This window comes from Mandrillus leucophaeus, unplaced genomic scaffold (assembly GCF_000951045.1).
Source record: "Mandrillus leucophaeus isolate KB7577 unplaced genomic scaffold, Mleu.le_1.0 Scaffold84, whole genome shotgun sequence".
NCBI lineage: Eukaryota > Metazoa > Chordata > Mammalia > Primates > Cercopithecidae > Mandrillus > Mandrillus leucophaeus.
In genome coordinates, this window is record NW_012109141.1 from 5,821,650 (window position 1) to 5,847,889 (window position 26,240).

A 26,240-nucleotide genomic window follows, 5' to 3' on the forward strand; every position below is an offset into this window, starting at 1 on the left:
CCTCACAAGCACTTGGTGGTGTCGCTAATTTTTTAAAAATGTCAGTCATGCTGATAGGTACATCACTATGCGCCTCACTGCAGTTTTAATTTGCATTTCCTGATGATTAACTTACTTAAAAATACTGAACACATTCATGCACAAATTCACATACGCATAATTTCATGTGAATGCAATAAATTGTATACTTGATGTTTCTTTTGTTCATTTTATCTTCTCTTTCCTTTTTGTATTTTTCATTTTTATGGGTACATAATAGTTGTACTACCTTTCCTTTTCTGGTTGCCTTTTTTGTCCCTCTTCCTTTTCCATTCACCTCACTATTATCCTCCCTTACCTCAGGCAGCAGTTGTTAAAACTCTGTCTTTTTCTCTTTGTTTCCCTTAAATATGTGATTACAGTTGCTCCTAAATATTCATAGGGGATTGGTTTAAGGACCCTCTTCCCTGACCCTCAAATACCAAAATCAATGAATGCTCAAATCTCTCACGTAAAATGCTGCAATGTTTGCATATAACCTCCCCAATACTTTAAAAGTACATCCTGATTACTTATAATACGTAATACAATTTAAATGCTGTGTTAATCATTGTTATACTGTATTTCCTAATTTGTATTTTTTTAATTGATGTATCGTTATTTTTCTTTCGAAATATTTTCAATTCACCGTTGGTTGACTCCACAGATGCAGTATCCACAGATAGGGAGGGAGGACTGTGTTCGTTGTGTACTTCTTGGTTGGTTGCTTTGCATGAAGAACTAAGTTTGATTGAAATCTTTTCAAAGGATTTAATTAGAATTCTTTCTAGTGATTGCAAAATATTTCATGGAATAAGCATACACCATAAATGCTCAACTGTTTTATTGATACGCATACATTTCCAATTTTTTTGCCATTATAGATAATGTACTTAATGTTCTTGAACCTATATCCTCATGTATTAGTGTGTATGCTTATGAGATATATTCCCAAAGAGGTTCATAGAATCAAGGGTATGCATGTTTATTTAATAGCAATTGCCAATTTTTTTGAAAACCTAGGGACAACAATTCATAGTCCTATTAGCCATTATGAGAATATACTTTTACCTATATTTTCATGGGAAATAAATGTGAGAACTCATTTTTCCCCTTTCTTAAAATTTTATTTTATTGTGATAAGAACACTTAACATGAGCTCTATCCTCTTAACAAATTTTTTAAAAGACAATACATTATTAATGAGTAGAGGTGCAATATTGTAGAGCAGATCTCTAGAGCTTATTTACCTCGCTTAACTGAAACTTTATGCCCATTGGTTAGCCCCTACCTTCTGGTAACTGTTATTTCATTCTTCGGGTTTATAAATTTGACTATTTTTGATACTTGACATAAGTGAAATCAGGCAGTATTTGGTTTTCTTGTGACTGGCTCATTTCACTTAGCGTAATGCTCTCAAGATTCATCCATGTTGTTGCATATTGCAGAATTTCCTTCTTTTTAAAGATTGAATGCCACTCTATTGTATGTATAGTCCACATTTTCTTAATCCACTCATCAACTGATCAACATTCAGATCGTTTCCATGTCTTGGCTATTGTGAAAGTGCTGCAATAAACACAGGAGTGTTAACATCTCTTCAAGATCCAGGTTTTAATTCTTTTGATAAATACTCAGAAATGAGATTGCCAGATCATATGGTAATTCTCCTTTTTAATGTTTTCAGGAACTTCCATACTGTTTTCTATAAGAGCTGCATCAATTTGCATTTCCATTGCTAATACACTAGGGTTCCAATTTCTCCACATTTTTGCCGACACTTGTTGTCTTTTTATCTTTTATTTATTTTTTGTAATAGCCATCCTGGCAGGTTTGATTTATATTTTCATAATACTCATTATGATTTTGCTCTACATTTTTTTAATGATTTGTTATGTTCAGAGCACCTTTCATACACCTGTTGACCCATCTGTATGTCTTCTTTGGAAAGATGTTTATTCTGTTTTTGAATTGGATTATTTATTTGCTATTGAGATGTACACATGCCTAATATATTCTGGAAACTAACTGCTAATCAGGTAGTTTGCAAGTATTTTTCCCATTCTGTAGATTGCCTTTTCATTCTGTTGATATCTTTCTTCACTGTTTAGAAGCTTTTTAGTTTGACACAATTTCCAGTCACCTATTTTTGCTTTTGTTATCTGAGCTTTCTGTGTTATAGCCATGAAATCATTTTGCTAGACCAAGGAGATAAAATTTTCCCCTATGTTTTCTTCTAGGAGTTTTACAATAGCACCATAAAGAATAAAATACTTAAGAAATAAACTTAAAGTTAAGCAAAAGTTTTTTTTTCTTTTTCTTTTTCTTTTTTTTTTTTTTTTGAGATAGTCTTGCTCTGTTGCCCAGGCTAGAGTGCAGTGGTGCCATCTCAGCTCACTGCAATCTCCACCTCCCAGGTTCAAGCAATTCACCTGCCTCAGCCTCCTGAGTAGCTGGAATTATAAGTGCCTGCCACTGTGCCCAGCTAATTTTTGTATTTTTAGTAGAGACGAGGTTTCACCATGTTGGCCAGACTGGTCTCGAATTCCTGACCTCGGGATCCACCTGCCTCAACCTCCCAAATTTGTATGCTTTAAAATACAAACATTTATGAAAGAAATTCAAAAAGATACAAACAAATGGAAAAACATCTATGCTCATGGATTTGAATAATTAATATTGGTAAAATGTCATCCTACCCAAAACAATCCACAGATTCAATGCAAACCATATCAATTTCAATGACTTTTTTTTTTTTTACAAAAATAAAACATTCTATAATTCATATGGAACCACAAAAGACTGTGAATATCCAAATCAATCTCGAGAAACAGGAATAAAGCTGGAGGGATCACATTTCCTGATTTCAAATATATTACAAGGTTACCATAATCAAAACAGTGTAATACTGGTATGAAGGCAGACATATAGACTGATGGCCCAGAATAGAGAGCCCAGAAATGAATCCACACATATATAGTCAACAGGGGTGCCAAGAACACAGTGGGCAAAGGATAAGCTATTCAACAAATAGTGTTGGAAAATTGGAAATCCACGTAGAAAAACTGAAATTGGACCCTTATCTTATACTATATCCAAACATCAAATCAAAATAGATTAAAGGCTTAGTTATAAGATTTTAAATTATAACTTGAACTGAGGGTTCCTTTTAATCTTGGGTTTATTCTCATTATTATTTTGATTTTTTATATTTCTAACTATTTTACAATTTAAGTCTTCTTAAAAACAATTTTGCCATCTGTGTTTATAAAAATGTGAATTGCCTAGTCATAATCTTTGCATAACTGTAATTGTTAACATTTCCTCCTTGCCACTTTATAAGTTTTTTTTTCACATTGTAGTTTTTAACATTTTATCTGTTACCTGCATTTCCAAAATTATTCTAAAACTAATTTGTGTAGTGACTCTGCTTGTGAATCCTTTGCTGTAGGAGAGCTGTTTGATTTTTTAGGCTCAGATACAGCAGTCGTCGTGTTTTATAGTTTTGGAGCTTCTGTCTTTATAAAGGTCTCTACAATCCCTAGATTAAGCATACAGTTTTCCAAATTTTCTTTGAAATGTTTTTAGACTTTAACATACTGTCTTTGGTTATTCATAGACATTATTCCATATAAATTTAAAATAATTTTCCCTACTCTAAAAGTAAAATTTTGTTGACATCCAAGTAAGAACTATATTAAAATGCACTATTAACATGGGAGAAGTTTATATTTTAATATTGTTTTGGGAGAAGTTTGTATTTTAATATTATGTTTTTATATCTAAGGAAACGATCTATTTTATGTTTATAAATAAGGCTTGTTATTTTCCTTTATATAGTAATTAAACCCCTCCTGAATATTTACCTTTTTCCTGCTATTGTATATTGCTGTCGCTTTTTGTTAATTTTTAAATTTAAAGTTAAAAATATATTAAAACAGAATAATATCAGATGTTACTATGCTGGCCTCAAAATAAATTAGATCATCTTCCTTTCTTATGAGTTTTAATGTTTCAAAGGCAACAAAGTAGATCAAGTGTGGCTACCAGGTAACTGCTCACTCCCCCTGGAGGTAAGGCGGTTGGCTTCTTTGCTGCTTGTTGCACTACCTGCTGGTTGTTTAAAAAGTGCCTAGTTTCTGGTTCTAGGTTCTGCAGCTCTGACCCCCACTGCATGTGCAGGCATCCATCTGGGCTAATCACATTGCTGCTTTGGGACTTGGGGAAAAAATAATTCTTTTCGCTGACCCAGGAATCTTTTGTTATGTGCTGTGACTCATGAAAGAGCAACATATAAAACCATCCGTGGTTAAATCTACTCTTTAGTATTTTATTTTTTAAACACTATTTAGATAGATAGGCTTATTTTTTAGAATTTCCTTTTTGAAGGAGGCTGAGGCAGAGAATTGCTTGAACCTGGGAGGTGGAGGTTGCAGTGGGCCAATATTGTGCGACTGCACTCCAGCAGCCTGGGCAACAGAGAGAGACTCCGTTTCAAAAAAGAAAAAGAAAAGAAAAAAACCTTTTTGAATCGTTTGTTGTTAGTGTACATAAGTGCTACTGATTTTTGTATGTTGATCTTGTATCCTGCATCTTCACTGAATTCATTTATTTGCCCTAACAGTTTTTAAATGGAGCCTTTAGGGTTTCTACATATAGGATTGTGTCATCTGCAAACAGGGGTAATTCTAATTTGGACGTCTTTTGTTTCTTTTTCTTGTCTAATTTCTCTGCGTAGGACTTACAGTGCTATGTTCAATAGAAGTGGCAAGGGTGAGCATCCTTTCCTTGTACCAGATCTTTGAGAAAAAGCTTTCAGTTTTTCTTCATGGATTATGATGTTAGTTGTGGGCTTTTCACAAGTGGCCATTATTCTGTTGAAGTTTGTTCCTTTTATATGTATTTTATTGAGAGTTGTCTTTCTTTCCATATAATTTTAGAACTCCTTGGGAATTTTATTTATTTATTTATTTATTATTTATTGAGATGGAGTTTTGCTCTTCTTGCCCAGGCTGGAGTACAGTGGCGTGATCAGCTCACTGCAACCTCTGCCTCCTGGGTTCAAGCAATTATCCTGCCTCAGCCTCCCAAGTAGCTGGGACTACAGGTGTGTGCCACCATGCCCGGCTAATTTTTTTTGTATTTTAGTAGAGACAGGGTTTCACTGTGTTGCCCGGGATGGTCTTGAACTCCTGACCTCAGGTAATTTGCCGGCCTCGGCCTCCCAAAATGCTGGGATTACAGGTGGTGAGCCACTGCACCCGGTCGGGATTTTTAAAATACAGACAATTATGTCGCCTTCAAAAAAGGGGCAGTTACATGCATTGCTTTGCAATCTGTATGTCTTTTATTTCTCTTTCTTGCCTTACTGTGATAGCAGAGCTTCCAGAACTGTGTTGCACAGCACGGAGGAGAGCAGGAAAGCTTTCTGTCTTCCCAGTCTATGGAGAAAGCATCGGTTTTTATCTTAAGTGTGATGTAGCCGTAGGTTTCTGCAGATGTTCTTTATCAAGTTGAGGAAGTTCCCATCTATTATCTTCTCATAGTTTTTATCATGCATATCTTTGAATATTGTCAAATACTTTGTGACAAATAATATGATATACTTTTTATTCTTTAGATTATTAGTGGGATTATTTTCAGAATACTGAACATTATACTACCTTTTATTGTTGTTACATTTCGTTTTGCAAGTCATCCACCAGAGAAAAAAGTGATGTTTTAACTTTTATCCTAGACTTAGTAATAATTTGTACTTAAGAACAGACCTCAAGGAAAAGACAGCATATGACTGTCACCCATGTTAAGTGAATATACGTTTGGTAATTAGCATCAGGACTCAGGTGAAAACTTGTGCAGGTGACCTAGTTGTTAAGAGCATGTGCTGAGGTTCAGAGTACCTCTGTTTCTTCTTTGGTTAAAGGGACAGGACAGTTTGCATGAGGCTGCAGGGAGGACTTTTTGCATTAATACATTTCCTATTCTTATTGCAGAACTATAGAAAGGTTTCAGTAAAACTACTGTTACTTTTTATCATTTTGTATGTTTAAGCTTTTAAAAATGACAGATACTTCCTGAACGCTGCAAAATGATTTGATCTCAGCTGATTCTGAAACACACACACACACACACACACACACACACACACACACACACAAAGAGATCTATCCCAACAGGGGGTCTCATAAAACTACAAGGAGTTTTTGAAATTTTCTATCCTGAGGCCATGGTGCAGACACTCTCTCTGACAAGGAGAAGTGACACTCTTACTAAACTAGAAAGTGGGTTTCTTCAGACTTCACCACTGCACAATGTACCCACATAACAAAACTGCACTTGTAGCCTCAAATTTATACAAATAAAATGAAAGTGGATTTCTTGTTATCACTTGGCAATTCCTTTGAGTATTTAATAATCTATACAATTATCTATTTGATACAGCATTTTCTTGGAGAATAAAATTTTATTAACAGATATAAACTACTGCAGCTTAACATTTATCTAAAAATAATTTTCATTACAAAGTAATAAACTTTCTTGTTTATGATTTTCACGTTCTTTTTTATCCCGATCAGCATGTGTCATGAAGTTGAGACAATTAAAAAAAATCTTGCCATTATTTCTCAAACACTTCAACTACTACTTTCAAGCAGACTTAGATCTATACATAAAACGTAGTTTTAAAAAAGAAATAATACTTTCAAGTTGGTCATATTTAAAGTAGTTGAAAACCATTTGTTAGAAATTCAAATAAAAGCATTCTTCTATACTAACATTTGTATCTAACTTCAGCCACGTTGTCAGGAAATTCTTCTTTGGGAAGTTAAGAACATTTTATCCTAATGAAGAGCCCTACATTTCCCAAAAATCTTACACGAACCATAAAACCAACATTAAGAACCCTTCACATTTCAGACTTTCGCGTGTGAAATTCAGACATGAGAAGAAACAGTCTTTGTTAGCAAGAGGATTCTGTGTGTTCAAAAATTTTTAAAAAACAGAATAGAACCTTGTCTTTTGGGGTTATACTAATCCTAGTTCCTTAATTAGTATGCCAAATAAGCCATTTCTCCCCACTGGTAATTGATAATGGGAAAGTTCAAAGTTAGAAATACAGAAAGTATCTGTTTATATTAAAAATAATTGCAGTGTTCAGTTTAAATTATGGATTGGAATTCTCACTGTGATTTATTGAGACCACTACTTGTCATTTTCCATTAAGAATGCTATTAATGACCCTAATTTGATGCTTATATTTTGAAATTATCGTAGTTAAAATAAAATTATGATCCTATTTCTTGATAAATGTTTTTAGTGAGAATAAATTGTATAATAACTACATATTCAAAATAGTTTCCCTAAAGTTATGCTTCACAAATACATGCATTTTAATTTCAGCTTTCTGACTCAACAAGAACGGAGTACAGCTTTCTACAGATGTCTATATTTTAGGGTATCTAGATATCTATGGAAGAGACTAATATGGTAGCAGTAGCTGTGATGAGCAGATTCTGGTATAGGTTTTACATGATGTATAGACTGGTAACAAATGTCCACAGGGCACTCTAAGGCAGGATGGCAGAATAAGGGTTAGGGCCTCAGGGATAGGTTTTTGCCATCTTGTAACCTTTCCATTTGTCCTACAGATGTGTGGTAAGCTCACACAGTAGCATTTCAGAGAAAACCAAGTAGGGCCTTGATAATTATTTCAAATTTAGCAATAAAACAGTATTCTAAAATGACTCTGAAGGGGGAGTGCTCAGTTCACTAAAAGAACATGTGGTAGGCTCAGCCTTCTGCTGAATCACCTATATTGAAAGATGAGACCCTCACAATACAACTTTAAGTCTGGTTCTTCATTATTGTTCATGACACTAGGTCAACATCTAACATTTCCTCTCAAGCCACTGAACAGTGGCAATGATTTTAGTATTGTCATTTCCGTTAAGAAATAATGAATATCACTTCATCATTCTGAAAGCATTCTATAATAGGATGGTGTAAGAATTTAGTTCTTCAAACAGCAGTTATTGTAAGATATAATTTTTCTTTACTAATTTTTAATATATCCTTGATAATGCACTAGATTTCTATTATACTTGAATCTACTCTAGTTCATTGATATATTTTTATTCACTTCCACATTATTTTTTAAACAAAAAACATCTCATTTTGGTACAGTTTTAGATTTAAAGAATATTGCAAAAGTAATACTGAGTTCCTATATAGCCTATATCTATCCTCTCCTATTAGTAACATCTTACATTAGTATGGTACATTTGTTAAAATTCATGAATTAGTATTGATAAATTTTTACTAACTAATCACCACAATTTATTAAATTTTCCTTAGTTTTTACTTAGTGTCCTCTTTTGGTTTCAAGATCTCATCAAGATACCATATTACATGTATTCATCATGCCTTCTTAGCTCCCTCTTGGTTGGGACAGTTTTCCAGGCTTTCCTTGTTTGTAATGACCTTGAAAGTTTTGATCCATCCTGGGCAGGTATTTGTGGAATACAAATACAAATATCCATTCCTTCATCAGGATGTGTCTGATGTTATTCTCATGGGTTTATAGGTTGTTAGGATGAAGACCACAGAGGTAAAGTGTTATTTTTGATCACATCATATCAAGGGTAGATTCTATCAACATGATTTATCATTGTTGATCTTCACTTTGGTCACCTGGCTGAGGCAGTGTCTGTCAGTTTTCTCCACCATAAAGTTGTTTTCTCCCGTCCCTTTCTATCCTATTCTCCTAGAGACGAAGTCACTATGAACAGCCCCCGCTTAAGGCACAGGGAGTCATGCTCCACCTCCTGTGGATACAGCATCTGCATAAATTATTTGTAATTTTCTGCATGGGATATTTTTCTGTACTCTCCTATGTATTTATTCATCAGTCATTGCTAAAGCATGGACTCATAAATGTTCATTTATAATTTGGGTTATAATCCTTTGCTACTTTATCACTCAAATTGTTCCATCTTTGGCCATTGGGATCTCCTGTGTCCCTCAGACATACAGCAGCGTTTTTGCGGTGCTTCCTTCCTTTCTGGCACTACAAGATGCTACAAGATGCTCTGGGTTCATCTCGTGTATTTCATGCCCCAGTTCTAGAATCTACCATTTCTCCAAGAAACACTGGTTCCTGTTACTAAAAACCAAGAAAGATCTGGATGCTAGATGTACTTGGGAGTTTTATTTTAAAATTCTAAATCTTTATGGCCTTTAAATAAAAGTTTAAATGCTTTTGTTAAGGCAACCCAGTGGGGAGAATGTTTTGTTTGCACAGAGGCTTGTGTAATGATGAGGGGCTCTGACTGTAGCACCTGGTCAGGAGTAGGGCACTGCTCTGTTACCACACTTACTGTCTGGAACACCCTGGTCCTCGGTTGTGCATAGACCAACAATGCTCAACAAATCATACTTCAAAATTTCCAGATAGTATATAAACACAAGTACTGCTGAATTTCAATTATGTTTATATGAGTTTCTGAATGAATAATATCAATATGTTATACAGACTGACATTTATAAACTAAGAACTTGAGATGATGGGACACAGAACTCAAATGTACTGTTCAAATAATACACCTTTTCTATTAAAATAATACACCTTTTCTATTAAAATAATACACCTTTTCTATTAAAATAATACACCTTTTCTATTAAAATAATACACCTTTTCTATTAAAATGCTCTTAAGTATCAGGATGTAAAGCAAAGCTTTGCTTTCAATTGGGCCATTGGTATATATTCTGTGATCTATGAGGGCAAGGACATTCAGGTGACACCAGGATAAATGAGGTAGAAAAGTGTCATGGAGAAGCAAAGATATTTAGACAAAATTTTAGGAATATATATTTACTCTAACTTCCAAGAATATAGAAATTTGAAAAGGTATAATCTTGCAGGCTTTATAATATTCTCAAGCCTAGTTTATTTTAAAACCAACAGAAATTTAAATGGAGAGTAGATTATAATGGTGTAAATCAGAAAAGCCATCTGTATAAATACATAAAATTGCATTAAATGATTTTCTACTGTAATATGGGATTCAAGATTATAATCAGATGGAAAGGAACAATATATTGAATGATTAAGTTATTAACTGAACATGAATTTTAGGTCAATATCTTTCCAAACACAACATAAATAAGATTTTCACATAAAGAAATATAACCAAATATCATTCTTTAACAAATTAATAGGCTCCAGTATTTCCTATACATTTACAATATTGCTCACTACAATTTGAAAATGTAAAGTAATTGGGAAAATTAGAAACTTAAACGTTACCTTTTAGTTATTTTAAATACCAGTTTTAATATGAGAGATTAAGAGCCCAGAGGAAAATAAAGTGGTTTACCAGTTTTAAGATAGTGGACAGGAAGGCAGAAAAATCATTGGATGATACTATATTATACCAGCAAGGCTGGGACAGGGTGTATTACAAAATGGGAATTTATATCAATTAACAGGCTTCTGTGCAACTCCAAAATGTTGATTTTAAATGATGAAATGAGGTCAGATTGCAAGTGAAGAGAAATATGTCAGGACAGATGGATAAAGGCATGCAAGAAGAGAGGAACACTGAGATAAATTCCAGTGCAGTTTAGCCATACTAAGATAAGGTCGGTGAGAGGTGTGAGCAATTTCAGTTAGGCAAAGGGACATTATCGGTTTTAGAATAATATAACCTGGTATTAACGACATCCATAAACAAAGTATACAAAACTAGAAGGACCATTTTACTTTTTAAAAATACTGAATAAAATTTCTCCTAAAGACCTAATCATTAGTTTAAGTTCACATCTTGCAAACCCTTGGTACTTTCTGCTAACATCCATTATAAAACAAATGCACCAGTGCATTGAGCAAAATCTTTAAAAAGTGATAAGCCAACTAATATATTACACACCACAGGGATTCCGATATGAAAAATACTGCAAGTTCAAACTATAAACTGCCTTGTGTCTCAATAATGTCAGAGTGCTTTATGAACTGAGATGCTAAAATTCAATCTGAAATGTATTTACTCGCAGTACTGACAATCCATGAAAGCAACAAATAGCTCAAAGTTCTGTTTTGTGCTGTCTCAGGACTGGGGCTTTGCTCTGCCATGCTTTTGCACAGCACCCTGATTCCTGCCCTACCAAATGCCTAGAGACACACTGGGCAAGAACCAGAATATTGGTCATACACCCGAACAATACCTGCCAGGTATTGTTTACTTAATTCTCAAAACTTGAATGGAAACTCCAACAGGCAGACCACCTGGGAGCCAAATCCAGACACAGACATGTAACAACAGGCACCAAAACATCAGTGGAAATCAACATGTTGAGCTTCTGAATGAAGTCTTCTACAGCACATTCTCATTACAGGAGGCCATCCTGTTCAATAGTGTTTCTTAATCCACCTGGACCATTGTCTCATAAGCAGCTCAATTTCCTCAAGGGGTAGATGGCCAATAATAGCTTACCTGACTCACAGGCAAATGTCTTCGACGTTTCATCGTGAAAGATAATTGCCACCGCATGCTTCTTTGTCTCTCGGGGCAGTCTGGTTATATTTTTGATATTGTGCAGTTCAGTTACCTTGAAAGAAAAAATATTTTTAACTTAGTATATAGTATGTATGCTATATGTTGGAGTGCTGAAACAAAATAAGTCATCACAGTCTTACATGGATTTCCATTGAATATTTGTAATCATTTTAAATTGACTTTAGCCAAAAACAGTAAAGAACAAAACAAAATGTCTTCTATTATGCCCTTAACTCTGGTCACAGACTATATTATTTGCTGCATTTTGAAATGATCTACATATTATGTAGAAGGGTTCTATGGACTTTGCGCTTTTATTAAAAGTATATACCTGGCAAATAATAGCAGTTGTGGTATACAGACGATTCTCATTAAATATCTGTGGAATATTGGTTGTATTTAATAGCTCCCCTCTCTTAATTCTCACCCATCATGCAAATTTCCTGTAGGCCTATGGTCCTGAGGTAACTGACACGTGTCTGTCAACAAAGTGACTGGAGAGCAAGTCCATTGCTCCAAAAGTTACATTTTAGAGCAACAGACTTGTTCTCCAGAAAAATGCTCATAGTGTTCACAGACCCATATACCACTTCTCCCACCAAAGCCCATCCAAGATTGATGCACCCAGGTTAACAACTCTATTTATTGGGCAATTAATAAATATCTACTAGCTTTATGTATTTTGGATGTTGACTAATTGGTACAAGTTCTGCTGCAACTTGTGCATCTTTAATTTTCTCCACAGTCAACAGCAACAAATGTATATTTCCTCAACAACTCTGCAAACACAACGTTGCAATAATATTCAATGAGTTAATTTTTAAAAATCTACTTTTCAAGGGGCTGAATTTTTTCTTCTCATTTATAAGATTTCTTATTTCTAGATCCATACTGTTAACAGAAAGAAGACAGGATTAACTAGCATAGTAAACAGCAAATTAATATCCTCTTTTATGACAACCTATGATATTATATCTATCATATGATATAATGAATTCATAACCTTTTGACTATGCTTTAATTTCTCTTCTCCAAATGTAGAATTTTCACAGGATATAACTAGCTTTTTCACGGCTATTTTGCTGATTAATGTTTTTATAAACACAATAATTAAACACATGCATATTTTTATACACATTTGCATATTATAGTTATATAAAATATATAATACAATCAATATTTAATATTCCTTAGGATCTATTTTTTCTAAGAAAATAATATTTTATTATCTCTAACATTAAATGTGGTTAGTACTTAGCAAGCATTTATACCTCTATTTAACATGACAATATGTAAACTAGACTAAGATCCCCAATAAAAACACACGAAAAAACTAAAAATCACAGGCAAGGAATCTATAATGTGGATGGAAATGAGCAAGTGGATATGTTGGAATGGAGACTGCAGAGAGTGGCTGAAAGTTACTTGTCAAGGAAAATCACCCAAGTCATCAGGTATTTTTTAAAGTTACAGTTGATCGTCTTTATTTGTGGTTTCTATAGTTGTGAATTCACCTACTGCAAAAATGTATTTACAACCCCAAAATAAATATGCATGGCACATCTGTGGTCATTTTTAGACATGTGCATGTGCAGAGAGGTGAAAACTTTGTCTCCAGATGTGCACGCTTCCAGCTGAGGCTGAGCAGGTGATGCTGTGTCTTAATGTGTTCATGGTCATACTGTAGACACATGTTGTTTTCATGCTCTGCTTAGAGCCATGGCTTTTGCATTTTTGTGATTTTTCTTGTTGACTTCACTTTTAAAAATGGCTCCCCAAGTGCGATGCCAACTGTCTAGTGTTCCTAAGTTAAAGAGGACTGTGATAGCCCTTATGGAGAAAATACATGTGTTAGATAAGATTTATTCAGCATGAGTTGCAGTGCTGTTTGCCCTAAGTTCATTGTTAATAATCAGATATCTTTAAAGAGCAACAATAAAACAAGGTAATATAATGATCAGTTAACAAAAGTGTTGTGATTAGAGGTCATTAATTCATTCATGGTTTGCAACTCAATGTTAGCAGAGGTTTTATAGTCCATAACTACAATGAATTATGAAAATCAACTATATGCCTTAGAGATTGTTTTAGGGTTTACCATAAATATTTTAACATATCAGAATTAGCTTTAGATTGATATTAATTTTGTGCCAGTGATATATAGAAATCTCATATCTACATAGCTTTTTCCCTTATTGTGATATTATTTTTATACATATTACATCTATTAATATAAATGTTACAAACTCAACATTACATTATATTTATAATTTTAGTTTATATAATTTTTATCTTTTAAAGAAGCTGAGAGAAGAAAGGAGACCAAGTGTATATATATTACTTTTTTACATTAACATTTTCTTTATCATTTCTGGATCTTTTCTTTTGTTCCTATTGACTTGAATTACTATCTGAAGTCATTTCCATAGTCCAATACAGCTTTGTTCCCACACCTCCTTTGTATTGCTATTGGTAAATATATTAGAACTCTATATGTTATAGGCCTAAAAGTACATTATATACATATTGTTTTATGTAATTGCCTTTTAAGTCAGTTTGAAGGGAAAAAATATGCATTTATATTGTCTTTTATAATTACCTTACTGAAACTGTTTTTTGATATGGTTGGGCTGGGATCACTTAGTATTTCTTGTAAGGCACGTCTGTGAGTTTTAGTCTGTCTCCTGATACCTTTATTTCATCTTATTTTTTGAAGAATACAAGATTCTTTGTGGATGTGTTTTGTTTTGTGTTTTTCTTTTTTCCCTTTAAGCACTTTGAATATACTTTCCACTGTCTTCCAGTCTACAATGTTTTTAGTGAGAAGTCAGATGTTAATCTTATCGGGGTTCCTTTGTAAGTGAAGAGTAGTTTTTCTTTTGCTGCTTTCAAGATACTCCATTAGTCTTTATCTTTCAGTATTTTTACTATGACATGCCTGATCATATATCAATTTGCATTTATTCTACCTTGAGTTAACTGAGCTTCTGGATGTGGAATGACAGTGGTTTAATCAGGACTGCCTTTCACTCTTTCTTTCCATGACCACACCCAATTATTTAGCTCCACTACTTGCAGGCCGATGTCTTTATTTATTAAAAAAATATCCTGTGGGCAAGTATCACTTCACATATTGGGCCAATCCAATTTGGGATCTTTTAAAGTAATAGTTCCTGAGGTCATTGTTTGACATTGGTGCTAAATCCAGATGGGCTCCTCCCAGCTGTCTATGTTCCAGGTCCTGTCCAGCAAACTTGCTGACCTACAGTTTAGCTTGTATCTCTCATATACCTATCATTTTCTCTCAATTGCTCTTTATCACAACCTCTATGCTTTTGTATAGTGTCCTTATGCTTAAACTTTTCCACACCCTGTTGAAAATGAAGTCAGGTGTTTTTGGAAAGAGACTGAGAACTCTGTCTTATGGTCAGCTTTATTCATCTAGGGCAAAAATCGCTAAGCCTTGTGTCTTAGTTAGGGTTCTCTGGAGAAACAATCAGTAGTATGGGTCTTCAAAAGGTTCACAGAAAATGCATATTATGAAAAAATATGCATGGATTAAAAATTTTTTACACCAAAATAAATTAATAATCTCATAACTCATAAATTCACATAAACTCATCAACTCTTGTTATAACATATCTAAATAGACTCTAGTTTGAGGCATTAAGAAGGCTAAGATATCAGTTTGAAAAGGACTCCTATCAGAGCAACATGAATTCTGCTAAAATTGAAGCAAAGACAAACATCAAACTTAGGGTAAAGCTTGAGTGGAAGAATGATGAAATTACTGATGCTTCACAAAAAGTTTATGGGAAACAATGTCCAAAGAAATCAGCAGCTTACAAATAAATAAGTCAATTGAAGAAGAGACAAGATGTTGAAGATGAAGCCTTCAGTAGCAGATCATCCACATCAATTTTTGAGGGAAAAAAATCATCTTGTTCTGGCCTTAATTAAGAAAGACCAACAATTAATGGCAGAACAATAGCCAAAACCACAGACATCTCAACTGGTTCAGCTTATACAAGTCTGACAGAAAAATTAAAGTTGAACAAATTTTCCACTCAATGGATGCCAAAACTGTTGTGCTTAGATTAGCTGCACAATTGTTTTTCAAATTCTGTGAGAAATGACATTGGTAATTTGATAGGGATTGCATTGAACCTGTAGATTGCTCTGGGTAGTATGATCATTTTAACAATTAAGTTTTCCAATCCGTTAACATGGTGTGGCTTTGCATTTGTTCAATTCTTTCATCAGGGTTTTGCTGTTTTCCTTGTAGAGGTCTTTCACCTCCTTGGTTAAATTTGTTCCTAGATATTTTATTTTATTTTTTGAGATACTGTAAATGAGATCACCTTCTTGATCTCTTTTTTAATGGTTTATTATTGGTGTGTAGAAATGCCACTTCTTTTTGTATGTTGATTTTGTATCCTGCAACTTTACTGAATTTATCAAATCTAAATCCACTTTGGTAGAGTCTTTAGGTTTTTCTTTTTTTTTTTTTTTTTTTTTTTTTTTTTTAACATGTAAGAGACACAGTATCACTATATTACCCAGGTTGTTCTTGAACTCCTGGCATCAAGTGATCCTCCTGCCTCAACCTCCCACCTGCTAGGATTGCAGGTGTGATCCACTGTGTGAGGCCAAAATATACATTTTTCAGAATATAAGATCATCTCATCTGCAAAGAGGGACAATTTGACTTCTTTTCCAATCTGGATGCCTTTTATTTCTTTTCTTCTCTTTTCCTTTTTTTTCTCCTGTTTGCTCTGGCTAGGACTTCTACTGCTATGTAGAATAGGAGGGGTGAAAGTAGGTTTTCTTTTGTTTTGTATCAGTTATGAGAGGAAAGGCTTTAGGTATAAATAACATATATATAACATAAATATAAATAATATAAATAATAACATAAATATAAATAATATATCTGTTATTTATATTTGTTTTCTCCCTACTTGTAATTATCTCATTTAAAATTATCTTAAAAAATTAAAATGTGTAATATGGGTGATTTTAAGTAAAATAAACTTAGAGGTTTGCTTATATATAAATACATATATTTGTATATGCAGGTATCTGTGTGTGTGTGTATATATGTGCATGTGTGTATGTGTGTACATGTATGTGTATACAATTTGCTATCTGTCCATCTATCTGAAAATATTCATTTTCCCTTTCAGAAAAAATAAAAATAAAAACCAATGTCTTACAGCTTCTGAGAATTAATACCCTGGAGAAAAATAAGATTTTTAAGAAGAGTGATTCACATATTGTATTTTAAGCACATCAAAGCGTGTTCTGAAATAAAGCTTAATTTTTTAATGTTTAATTAATGGAATCAAGTGACATTTAAAACAAATTTCATTAAAACAAAATAAATTGAAGTTATGTTTGAAAAGATATGTTTTCAAATGCTACTAATTTTACCTGAACAAAGGATCTTCATGAAAATTATGTGTTGCTTAATAATTTACATCAAAAGGTAAATGCAAGAATGATATACTGTTAAACTACATTACATATAATAGCTGTACCATATTATAAAAACATTTATAAATCTGTTTGAGAATCTTTTCCAAAGGTTTTTACTTGCAAACATAAAAGAATATTAGAACAGATATTGTGATTTCTATTTTTTGTCCTCTTATAATAAAAATTGACAAAATAAGCTAATGGGTAGCCTAGCAAAATGCAGCAAACCCCAGGGATTTTCTAACTTCAGTGCCTGAGGCAATCTGACGGATGATGTAGTTCAAACAAAGTGTTTGCTCTTCTGTAAAATGCAGACAGCTTCTTCAAGCCCACATTGTTACAGTAGTTTTTAGAATCATGCAAGGGTTTTCATTGTTGATCAACAGTGTGATGTTATCCACTTCAGTGTGTACCCTAAGAAATTAAACAGATACCAGAAAAGAAAAATACTAATGAAGAGTATCAAATTCTACTTTTCTTTCTTTTTTTTTTCCTCTTAAGAGGCAGGGCCTTGTTCTGTGGCCCAGGCTGGCATGAAGTGGTGAGATCATAGCTCACTGCAGCCTCAAACTCCTGGGTTCAAGCAATCCTCTTGCTTCAGCCTTCCAAGTAGCTGGGACTACAGGTGTGTGCCACTATGCCCAACTAATTTTTTTAATTTAATTTTTTTGTAGAAATGGGGTCTCTCTATGTTACACAGTCTGGCCTTAAACTCTCGGCCTCAAGCTATCTTCCAGCCTTGGTCTCCAAGAATGCTGGGATTGCAGGCATGAAATCCATCATGCCACTGTGCCTAACCAAATTCTACTTTTAAACAAATTTTAAACCATGAAAATGTAGGACAAGATCTAGTATATTTGAATATCCTATCTTCATTTCTTTTTTTACCGTCAATACTATATGGATTGACTACCATGGAAAACTCTGTATTTACTTACCTAAAGAAAGTTTTTAAAATAATTTATAAAATGTTCTAAAATTATGTTTTCATTAGTCAAAACCTGTCAACGTAACATAAAAAATTATCAAAATTTATTAAAATTGTGAAATCCTTGAGCTTTTCAATAATATCAGTAAATTATTGCATCATTAAAAAATTAATATGTACTTTTAAATTGATTTTTCACATGGCTGTAAAAGCATGAAGTACTGATTAAAGTTTAATGAAAGCATTAAACTTAAGTATTTTAAATATGAAGTTGACTGAATTGAACTGAAGGAAAAATTACTTGAAAATAATTCAGGTTGTTCATGTCCAAATCAATAAATTCCATGATGAAAAATTTAAAATATTAAGGTCTGACAAATGAGAAGACTAATGCCTAAGTATAAACTTACCTAAATGACAACACTGCTAATAGCTGTTATTTAATTGTCATTTTAAAGAGAAATCCCTAAGCAATTCATGGTGCTAGTAGAGACAAAGATGAAACACATGACCTTGTTTTTGTAGGATTCATAATTTATTTGGAGTGGGAAAATAAAAAATAACTCTAGTAAACCCTATGAAAGAAGGAAAAATCAGAATTAAGGGAACAGAGAGGAAGAAAGATCTTTATCTGACTTTGTGGGTTCTGCCACTTCTTTGTAGACATGACACTTTGATTTTAAAGGGTAAGTTTAAAAAAAGAAAAAAGAAAAACAAAAGCCACCAACTCCCAAACCTTGCTCTTACCCAACTTTATTCATGTGGGTTATATCTGTTAATGATTCCCATAAGAGATATTAGAATTTATACATTCTTAAATATTTTTTATTATGTGTTTTAAAAAAACAAATTAATACCAACACAAATAGCATTTTAAAATGAAAATAATTCTCAAATAGTATGAAGAGTGGCAATGTTTTTGCATTTTTCCAAAACTCATACATCTGGCTTAATACAACACAGCCTAATACTCACATCTGCTTCTGAATTTAATGTTTAATATGTTCTTTTGATTAATAATATGAAGAAAATAAGGCCTTATACAGACATGAACTTGTCAACTAACCTATGTTAGTCTCCTTCGATTCTTTCTCCAAGCTCAGCAAATGTTTTATTGAAGGTTATTGCGACAGGGAGTCTAATACCACATGCTTTTCCTACTCTTAAAATTCATAGGTCTAGTTTCAACTTTTAATGAGTCTTTTATTCATCGTAGTTTTGTATCATCTTGGACTGATCATTGGGAAAATACTGATTTACTCAGTTATGTAAACTTTCTAAATATTGACATTATTTTATTACACATATTTAAAAAAAATATTTAATATCAACCTTAGTCTCTTCAGAAAAGTCGTTTTGAGAAGTTGTCAAGTTCAAAAATGCAGATACAAGATTTCCAAATTTTAACTTTCACTTGCAAGCTTAAATTTTCAGTAAGTACTCAGTTGTTTTCCTTGATGAGACTCCCTTAGTTCATATTTGAGAACATATGTGACAAATACCAAAATCTGAACGACCACAGTTTGTCAGTCATTCTTCCATTAAAATAGCTTCTTTTTTTTTCTTTAACTATTAGGCTTGTGACTTCAACCATCGCACATGCGCTCTCCTCAAGACAGCCATCACACGTCAGTATACAGCAGAAGTGACCTATGAGTTCTATTTATTTTGTCAAGTAGAATATTAAAAAGACACACTTGGAAGTGTAGACTTAAAATTAGTATTTTTAACTACTTCGTCAAGGACATTCTTAAATAAAATGAAATAAAATTGGCATGTTTATTTGTGTGTTTACTTATTTAGGTAACTGCATGATTGTAAAACATGTAACTGCTACTATTGTTTGGAGCCACTGCCTTGATGAATACTATAGTTTTAATTAATATTGCAAATGCACCAAAACAGAGTGGAAATGAAAACAAGTAGGAAAGACAGGTAACATAGAAGGATTATGATGAAAGGGTGTTGTTTCACAGACCACTCTGAGATCCACTATTCCATGTATAACCTCTTCCTGGACCCACAACATCTGTTCTGTCATGAAGTTTTGTCAATTCTACTTGAACATTCTCCTACCTATTCCTTCCTCTTCACATTAATGACTCATTTAAACCCTCACTCTTTCTCTTCTGTAATAGTTTCATTATTTTCCCATCAGCCTACACGCTCCTCACTTTTCATTATCTTGATCACACTGTTTTCAGACTAATATTTCTTAACCATACATTTAATCTTGCCCCTCAAGGACTTAAGCCTATTTAGTAACATCTTAAAAATGAAATTTTCACTCTTTAGCAAGAACTAGGAGGCTTTCCATGATTTAGTTGCTACCTGCACATCTAATCTCATCATCTTTTTCCAGCTCTCAACACAAGCTAAGTTCCAGCCATATACAACATCTTTCAATTGTCCTGAATAAAAAGCATGCTATTTAAAGGTTATGAAACTTTTCACAAAATAATCCACTTGGACTATCCTGATCTCACATTTATTAAGATCTAGGCATTTATTAAGTGATTATTCCTTTCATAGCCTATGGGAGAAGAAAAGACTGAAGAATAGGATTTATTCTCTTGGGGTATATGCTGTAAGAGGGAGGGCATATTTAGATATTTTAGGAGTTATAAATAGAAGAACAAACATCAGAGAGAAGCTTTGCTTCAATTTTAGTTCAAAAGGTTAATAAGATTTTACTTGTTCCACCATTACTACCATTTAAGTGGAGGTATATGATATGGGCTTAAGGACTTAGCAATATTTTTTCCAGTTAAGCCCAAGTCTTTCAGTTATTTTATTTGCATGCTTGGTAACATTTGGAATACATAAATTATATCTGTGCATTCTAAAAACATCACGCTATTTATTTTATGCATCTTTTCTTTTAGCCTAACTGTGCAAATTAAGTGGAATATTACCACTCAATGCAGATCTTACTCACTACAATTGCATTTACACTATTTACTACACACATAAATAGGCAAAACCCCATATTTACTATAATTATTATTAGTTTTAATGTGCCTCTTTTCAGCTTGCATCGTGATAATTGAGATTAGATTATCTGCCCATTAAAGCACTAACATTCTTTCTTTAAACCTATCTTTTGAAAAGTGAAATTACTTTCTAGATTTTTTTCAAGTACAGTCAAATGAATTAGAACATAAATTTTACTATTCTTAGTAATCTCACTACTAATTCTTACTAATCTGAGTATTTTACTAATCTTCTATGGTTGTTTTAATTAAGTCACAAATTTTACTTTTGAGAGTAAAATAGTACCTTTTAGGAGCAAGTTTAATAAAACTTCACTTTATTAGGATGGAAAATATTTATTTTCTACTAAGAAAAAAAGATGAAAATTTTACTGCATTTTCATTATTAGAATAAATGTAGGTTAACCTCTCTATGCTTGAATCCTAAGCTTTCATAGCAATTTAAATATTCATATTACCTCATACATTATATGCTTCAATATCTGGATCATGAAATTTGCATAGAAATTTTACTATTGCTTTTTTCCAACTAAATTTATATCAATTTTCCAGCAGCTGCTTCCTTATATTTGCCTCCTGTTGCTGATAAAAATGAATGTGTACAACGAAAGAAATCAATTTAATTCATTCTTAAAGCTACCTGTGACAGACATGCGCTCTGACACAATTCTTCCATAGCTCACCACTTGACTCTCCTAATATGTTTATTATTAATAATTACTAGCTTAATCTTTTACATCTTTGACATAAACCACGTTATGAACTGCCTCATCTAAAAATGAATAATTATATCAATATAATTATAGCCATAATTATAATTAACCATAATACTCCATTGGCTGTCTACTCAACATCCAGCTCCTAATTCCTTTATTCTTACCAGAACCTGATTTTGTTCCATTATTTGCCCCTCCAACAAGCAGCCCGTGTGTGTCCTGGTGGGACTCTCAGCTCTAGTATCTCGGTACAACTCATTATTCCAAGGGTAAAGTTTCCTTGCTTGTGATTAGTTTAGAAATGGGAATATGAGCCACATATGGCTAATGTGATGTGAGTAGAAGTCTCCTAGTGGTAGCTTCATGATAAACCAGCCTTCTTCTCTAGTGCTGCTGCCCTATTTGAATGTCATAACTAAGAAATGCTACAGCTGCCACTCTACTAGATTAAAGAGGATGAGACAATCCTAAGATGGAAGAACACAGATAAAAGAAACAAAGACATGTTTTAATGGTTTAGCAAGAGTTACTGAATCAAGCAATCTTGAAGCCAGTTTCCTTTTCTGCTGTAATATATAATAATGCACATTTGAAACTTGTGTGCACTGGGTTTCTGTTATTCGTACCCCCTCAACTTTCTAACTGATTAGCAAGCTTAGAGTGGAGCTTGCCTCATTTTACAAATGGCAAAATGGCTATCCTGATTTGGGTCTCTATCACACAGTTAGTCATAGAGAGAATAAGGGCCAAATTTCTTAGTTCTCAGGCTAGTACACTTTCCACCAATTCATGCAACAGTCATTACTCTGAAAGTCATGTGATTTATCAATGGTAAATATGAGCTAAATAAGAAGTTATTACAGAGAAGGATTCAACTATAAAAGAGACTCAAATTGCAGGGATGATGAAGCCCAGAAAAACCTCATTACCTTATTATGCCTAAATTATTATGAGATTGTCTATTATAAAACAGAAAGACAATCTATATTCAAGTCTAGGAAATACAGAAAATCACTATATAGAAATATAGGCACTGAAGTAGAAAATCTTTGCCCTTCTTCTGTACGTTTGTGTGTGTGTATGTGTGTTTAAATCTACCACATCTAATAATATGCTCCACTGACTCCAAAAACAAAAATTCACGAAACAACTCAGTCAGTTACAACATTACTCTTACTTTGAGAGTTGCAATCTTAATACAGATATTACCAGATACTGTACAGCTACTATGACTTTACTTAGTAGATGGACAAACTTAAATCTCTTAATTATTATAATGGGTTGCACAGGGCCCCTGAGAACGTATGTCCAAGTCCTTGTCCCTATAACCTGTGTATGTGCCTTTATTTGGAAAAAGGGTCTTTGTAGATGTAATTAAGGACCTTGACAGGACATCATTCTGAATTTAGTGTAGGCCTTAAATCTAACACCAAGTGTCTTTATAAGAGATGAGCAGAGGAAGATTTGAGACAAAGACACAGGGAGATGGCCCTGAGAAGATGGAGGCAGAGATAGAAGTTATGCTGTGCTAACCAAGGAATACCTGGAACCACCGGACGCTGAACAAGGCAAGCGAGGAGACTCCCTCGGAAGCTTTGGGAGAGTGTCGCCCTGCAGACACCTTGATTTCTGACTTTTGGCATCCAGAACTATAACAGAATAAATTTCTGTGTGTTTAAGCCACCAAGTTTTTGGTAATTTGTGAGGCCAGCCCCAATGACTACAATGACACAGGATTATGAGAAGATAAACAGTGCTGTCTGTATCAGAGTTAGTTATTACATGAACGTAAAATAGCAGGACAACCACGAAAAGTTTCTATATAGCCCCATTTCTCCAGTAAGATATTTGTTTCTTTAAAAGCAATGGCTACAACCCTGTTTATTCAGTGTCACCTAAAGGCATTAAATATGCTTTTCTTTTTTACTTATTTATTTTTGATTACTAAGAAGTCCACACAGCTCTCCAATGTGCTTCTCCTAGAGGCTGGGCAGGTGATTGACGGCAGCCTGTGGGAGGTGAAGGTCCATTCGGGCAAGAGCTCCTTGTCAACGAGCCCTGTCAGTATCAGGGTCCCAGGAGGAAATGCAGAGAAAAGGCAATAAAGCACAAAGCCTCTCTTTGGAAAAATAATGTATTGCTCTCTGATGGGGGCCACAGCAAGCAGCACAGCTGACCTGTTACTGAGCTGGTGAGCTCTTCATCTGCCCTCTGGGGCTACCTCCTCTCCACTGGGAAACTAGCCAGTAGGGTCCGAGGACATCTGCCTGCAGGAGAGGTGGTTCAGAGGGGAAGTTCTGAATGTTTCAGAGGGTATGGCTTGCTCTGTTCTTTGTAACCAATCATATTTTATTTTATTTTTTCTGGTTTGGGCACATTAACAAGGAACAAAATAGTAGCACGGCAGAGGGCCTGCTATCAACATGAAATCCTAGGCTGAATGACCCTGGAGAAGACAGCCAGTGGGGCCACCCTTCCCTATAATAAAACTATGAGAAGTCTGCAGGTTGCCCTCCTCAAACAGATAAAACATTTATTTGTCAAAAAGCTCCTTTATACTCCTGTGGTCTATCATCAAAATTTGATTTTCACAAATATCTCAAGAAAATACGTGGCGAATATTTAAGCAAGTCATTATGCTAGTTGTGGTTTCTGTAACTGCTTCTCGTTGGCATTTCTGGAATCAAAACAGGGTTGTTTACTTGTTTAATAAAGAAGTTCGTTGTTTACTGCACACATCTGACAGCTGGGAAGAGCTACCATGAGTCGACCAGGATTGCTGACCTACCATTATATGTAAGACAGAAAATACAGAAAGATCAAGTTCTGGTGGCATGAAAAAAACTGACAACAGCTTGAGAGATCATTGCCTTAAAAATGGTGTTGCAGCTGTTCAAAAGATACAAGGCTATGATTAGGGACAGATTGTTGACATACATCAACTTTTAAAAGTGTCACAAGCTGGGTTCTAAGTGGAAATAAAAATGGAGAAGCTTAGGAGAAACTGCCTGCATGTGATGACATTGTATCAGTCTACGAATGGTATTCAAGTTCAAATCACAGACAACCCCTTTAACTTAGTTCTCAGGCAAGATTACATAGATGCTAAAAGCAGTACAGTGTATCCCTACACACAACCCTAACTGGTTTTGGAAGCACATTGACCTTTGTCCAGTAAATTATATTGTCCAGTGGAAAAAAAAAAAAAGACATTTAATCACAGGTGACAAAATTATCTGACAAGGAAGTTAAGCAGTAAACCTATCACTCTCATAAGCAAAGATATGGAAGTTATATGAAATAAAACAATGGTTAAGCTATTTTATGTTATCTGTGTGGCCCTATATACACACATCTACTATCAACAGCAAACAAAATAGACACTTTCCTTCTAGCACATTTGGAATATTTGTAAAAACTGAAAAGATGGTGATAAAAAAGTCTCAGTAAATTCAAAAGAACAAAATTATACAAATTATATCCTATCGCCATAATACAATGTCATTAAAATTTATTATAAGATAATCTACATATATAAAAATAAATAGCAAATTTCTAAAAAACATGAGTTTGAAGGAAATTATAAGTTAAATTACAAAACATGTAGATTTTAACAAAAATTGAACAGTATATATTAAAATTTAAGAAAGGAAAACAAGTAGCTTCAAAAATATCATGAACAAAACAGGTTGACAGCAAAGAATTTAGACACAACTGAAAATGTGATTTAAAATAATGCAACAGAGCATTTCCCTAAAGAAAGACATAGTGATAAGGGCAGAAATCAATGAAATGAAAAAAAAATCTAAACAAAAGCTCCATTTGAAATGATTAATAAAAGAGACCTCTGGCAAGCTAGATGAAAGAATGTAGGAATAAATCAAGTACAGGATGAAAAGGGGAAACTGAACAAAGAAAAATCCAAATAGTAATAAACAGCTTCTAAACAACTATGTATTAATTAACTTAAAACATCAAGTAAAAGGTTGTATATCTAGGAAAATACAAAATATCAAAATTGTCAGCAGAAAAAAAAAATAGAAAACTTGAGTAAAACAATATATTCATTTTCCAAGAGCCCATTTCCAGATGGTTTCATAATTGAGTTTACCAAACTTTTAAGGGACAGTGAATTAATCTCTTCTCCAAGATAGTCCAGAAAAAAAAAAAGCAAAAGCTGCTTAGCTATTTGAGTCTGGTTTAATGTTGATGCAAAAACCAGATACCGTCTGGGCGCAGTGGCTCACTCCTGTAATCCCAGCACTTTGGGAGGCTGAAGTGGGCGGATTGCTTGAGGTCAGGAGTTCAAGACCAGCCTGGCCAACATGGTGAAAACCCGTCTCTACTGAAAAATACAAAAATTAGCCGGGCTGGTGGCCACACCTGTAATCTCAGCTACTCGAGTGGCTGAGGCAGGAGAATCGGGAATTGCTTGAACCCAGAGGGGGAGGCTGCAGTGGCTGGAGGTTGTGCCACCGCACTCCAGCTTGGGTGACAGTGTGAGGCTCTATCTCAAACTAAACAACAACAAAAAACCCTGATTTGAAAAAAAA

General features: G+C 33.9%; 1 protein-coding gene across 1 annotated transcript in view; it reads right to left on the reverse strand.

Moving 5' to 3' along the window:
- The window catches only part of DOK6 (docking protein 6), a 432,942-nt gene that overhangs the window by 236,287 nt on the left and 170,415 nt on the right, over window positions 1–26,240 (reverse strand). Inside the window, exon 3 of the mRNA XM_011968352.1 lies at window positions 11,510–11,624. Within this exon, the coding sequence (XP_011823742.1) occupies window positions 11,510–11,624 (115 nt within the window). The remainder of the gene's footprint in view (window positions 1–11,509; window positions 11,625–26,240) is intronic.